The 3,588-nt window shown below is 35.8% G+C and overlaps 1 protein-coding gene across 1 annotated transcript in view; it reads right to left on the reverse strand.

Moving 5' to 3' along the window:
• The window catches only part of LOC106950004 (cyclin-D1-binding protein 1 homolog), a 7,889-nt gene extending 4,565 nt beyond the window's left edge, over positions 1 to 3,324 (reverse strand). The window contains exons 1-5 of the mRNA XM_015036600.1: positions 3,176 to 3,324; positions 1,956 to 2,015; positions 1,622 to 1,701; positions 785 to 875; positions 4 to 64 (exon numbers count right to left, since the gene is read on the reverse strand). Of these exons, the coding sequence (XP_014892086.1) occupies positions 4 to 64; positions 785 to 875; positions 1,622 to 1,701; positions 1,956 to 2,015; positions 3,176 to 3,263 (380 nt within the window). The 5' untranslated portion in view covers positions 3,264 to 3,324. The remainder of the gene's footprint in view (positions 1 to 3; positions 65 to 784; positions 876 to 1,621; positions 1,702 to 1,955; positions 2,016 to 3,175) is intronic.
• Between the last annotated feature and the right edge of the window lie 264 nt (positions 3,325 to 3,588).

Consider the following 3,588-nt stretch of genomic DNA (forward strand, 5'->3'; position numbering starts at 1 on the left):
AGCTGTAAAACGCCATCCAGGACCTCCACAGTAGCATCCCTGACCTGTCGCCGTAGCGTCACCCCTGAGGCACAGACAGGACTGAAATACTCAGCCAGACTTAAAGAGCAGGCGCAAATATTAATCACTCTTTAGCAGAGGTAGGCAGAGAACAAAGAAATGTAATCAGGTAAGAGTAGCACTGTTTCAGCATATTTTTACTCAAGTAGAAAGCAGCTGTCCAAGAAATGACTCAAATAATAATAAAAACGTATTTGGTAAAAAGTCTACTCAGGTACTGATCAACTGATCGCATTATCAATAATTTCATATTTAAAAATGACATATTCAGATGAACCAAAACATAAAGTTAAGTTAAAATGTTGGTATTTTAGGTACAAAAATGACAATAATTCATATAAGTAACAAAAGAAATCAAATCAGGCATAAGAACATTTTTCCAAATCAATTTGTTTCAATAAAAACCATATAAAACTTGAACAAATACTGCAAGTGTGTGTCTGTGTTTAGTGAATTTTTGATTAAAACATGGTTTTATTTTTCATTCAGTAGATAGAAAATCTAGAAATTTTACTCAAATAAGAGAAGAGATACTTTATAATAAAATTACTCAAATACAGCTTATTAAAAAAATACTTCTAAAAGTACATTTTTTCCAAAAAGGTTACTCAAATAAATGTAATTGAGTAAATGTATCTAGTTACTACTCACCTCTGCTCTTTTGTAACTCAGATCTACTTTGTTTTGCTAATAAAAATTAAACTATATGCAGTTTAAGAGTCACCTTGGCTTTCAGGTAGGCAGGAGTAAACTTCACTTAGAGTCAGTGTGCTGTTTAGTACAGACACTAACAGCTTTTCTTCATCCTGCAACACCTGCAAGTTTGATTTTAGGACACAATAACATGTTTACATGACAGTTCATTTAACATGGAGAAAATCAACAGAATTCCTAAAAGAAACAACTTAGAACAATTAGGGTGCGTTCACACTGCAGCCTGAAGTGACTCAATTCCGATTTTTTTGACATAATGCGACCTGTATCCGATCTTTTCATGGCAGTGTGAACAGCACAGGTCGGATTCTTTTCCGAATGTGACCCATATCCGATACGTATCCGATTCAAATGCGACCTCACGTCCAGGTCGCATTCATCCGAACTGAACGTCACTGATTCTCAATAAATCTCACTATTCTCGTCCTGATACGGGCAAGTGGGAAGAAAAACAACAACCATGACGGATTATATGAGGATTAAGTTGTTAATATGCTGCTCCGGCCGGACAACAACTTCAAATGTGTAAGCTAAGCTCCACCGTTAGCCTCCATGTTTACTTCCGCAAACACTGAGCACTTCTTCTTTTTATGGCAGTTGGCGCTGACGCTATTGCGCCCTCTACTGCGCATGCGGGACACTTTCAGGTCGTTTGCCCGTTTATACTGCAGAACGCATACAGGTCGCATTTACTGGCAGTGTGAACGGCCCCGGCAAAAAAATCGGAATTGAGTCACATCAGGCTGCAGTGTGAACGCACCCTTAGATGCTTTTAGATGATGCCTGAATGAATAAGCAGAATTTTGTGTACAGATATGATTATTTGTGTTGAAAATGGCAAACTGACTTGTAAAGATGGCTGAGGGGGTTTTGAGGAGCCCATGCTAACCAGCGTTGCAGCCATTGACACCGCCTTCACTCCCTGGTCTGAGGAAAATGGAAGAAAAGTTTGAAAACATTTTCAAAATATTCAATAGATTTGAAATTACATTTATATGTAAAAGTCAAGTAATGCTTTATTGTAATGTGTGATGATAAAATGTCGTAAATGAGCACTATTCTGAAACAACCGGCACTGGTGTATCTCATTTTATTGCGCAAAAAGGGTCTGTGACAAAAAAGGGAGGTCACTTTAAGCTACATGGGGTCTAGAAAATGTAGATTTGATAAGAAAACTCAACTCAAAGTGTTCCAGAACATGGAGAGATCGAATGCTCCACCGTGATCACCTGATTCTCCATCTAAAGGAAAAAGTACAGAAAACACTCTTTAGCTGGATTATATATTATAAAACCTTTTATTACGTCATGGATTAGGTAACCATCTGACACATAATAAATAGAAGCAGAGACAGGCCTACCTATATGAGTTAAATTGTTTTTGATATTTTACATATTCACCAATCTAATACTTCTATTTACCAGCAAACTCAGCAGCTACAAATTTTTACTGATGAAGACTTTTTGTCAGTAAAAAATGGTCCTTGATTTAAAAACACTTTGATATAAAAATACTTTCACTAAAAATACTTTACTAATTTTGATTTTGATTTANAAATNAAAATAGTTTGTATTTAAATCAAAGTATTTTGATCTGTTTAGTTGTTGTTTTTCAAAGTACTCAGGATTTTTAGAAGCTGTTTGGCACACTTGATGTAAACAGCATTGTCTGTTCTACAATGCAATCTCCACAAATATCTATAACAGTAATACAACAATGAATTTGGCTGATGATTGTAGATTGTCATTTAGGAAATGCTACCTTGAGTGTCTTTAATTTGCTGTAGCTTAAAACATACAGTGCAATGAAATGCAAAAACAGTGTTAAAATCTACTTTATTGAACTTTCACAAATCAAATAAAGATTTTGCAAATCACAAACTGGGTTTTAAATATTCTGCTATCAGTATATAATAATCTAGTCCAGGTTTAAAGAGCCTAAGTAGTTGCAATTTTTAAACTGGAGCAGATAACAGATGCTCAAGGTAGTGAAAAATTAGTTGGACTTGACCTTTAGTTATTTCCCCGAATTGGAAATTAATCTCGGCTTTATGATAGTAATTTAAACAGAAGGCAGATAAATGTTTTTAATTTACATAACTTAAAACTGCAAAACCAAAAATGCATATTGTTTTTGTTTAAAATGAAAGGCAGTTAATCATGACAATGAGATTCAATATACGTTTTTGTATGTTCTGCTAAAATTTGAGCTATAAAATATGAAAACAACATCGTTGGAGAAAATAAAAACATTTGACGTGGATATACGAGACAAGTAAAGAAACATCAGGAAAACGGATTTTAAGAGATACCCTATGCTGTTTTAAATGCTCGCTGGAAATTAGCATGCAATGTTTTTCTTTTTTTCAATCCCTCCCCAATAAATAACTTGTCATATTTACCTCTGACTTGGTCTCTGATGCACTGGATGGAGATAAGTGCGTTTCCTAGAGGCACAGCCAACACTCCCTTGCAGCTTTCAGTAGCCATGATGCCGAAATGAGATTATAGTACCTAGCAACACAACTGTTGTGGAACTGTTATTAAGGAGCTTCAGGGGGGGCCAGGGGGGCCAGTGTCCCCCCTGGCATCTGATTGGCCCCCCTCACCCCTTAGCACCAGGTCATTCCTATCCAGTATTTGTAATCATTGTAAGCCATAATATGCAAAGAAGAAAAGCAATAATAAACATATGAAAAGAAAATGTATAAAACTATATATCAGGTGGGATACCAGCCTCCATTAAATTCTTACTCATAAACCTCATCGAGGTTGCCATTTGCTTGTGGTATTCCCAGGTACATGTAACTGTGCT

The sequence above is a fragment of the Poecilia latipinna genome, unplaced genomic scaffold (genome assembly GCF_001443285.1).
Source record: "Poecilia latipinna isolate Pla-1442-1.1 unplaced genomic scaffold, P_latipinna-1.0 Scaffold374, whole genome shotgun sequence".
Classification (NCBI taxonomy): Eukaryota; Metazoa; Chordata; class Actinopteri; order Cyprinodontiformes; family Poeciliidae; genus Poecilia; species Poecilia latipinna.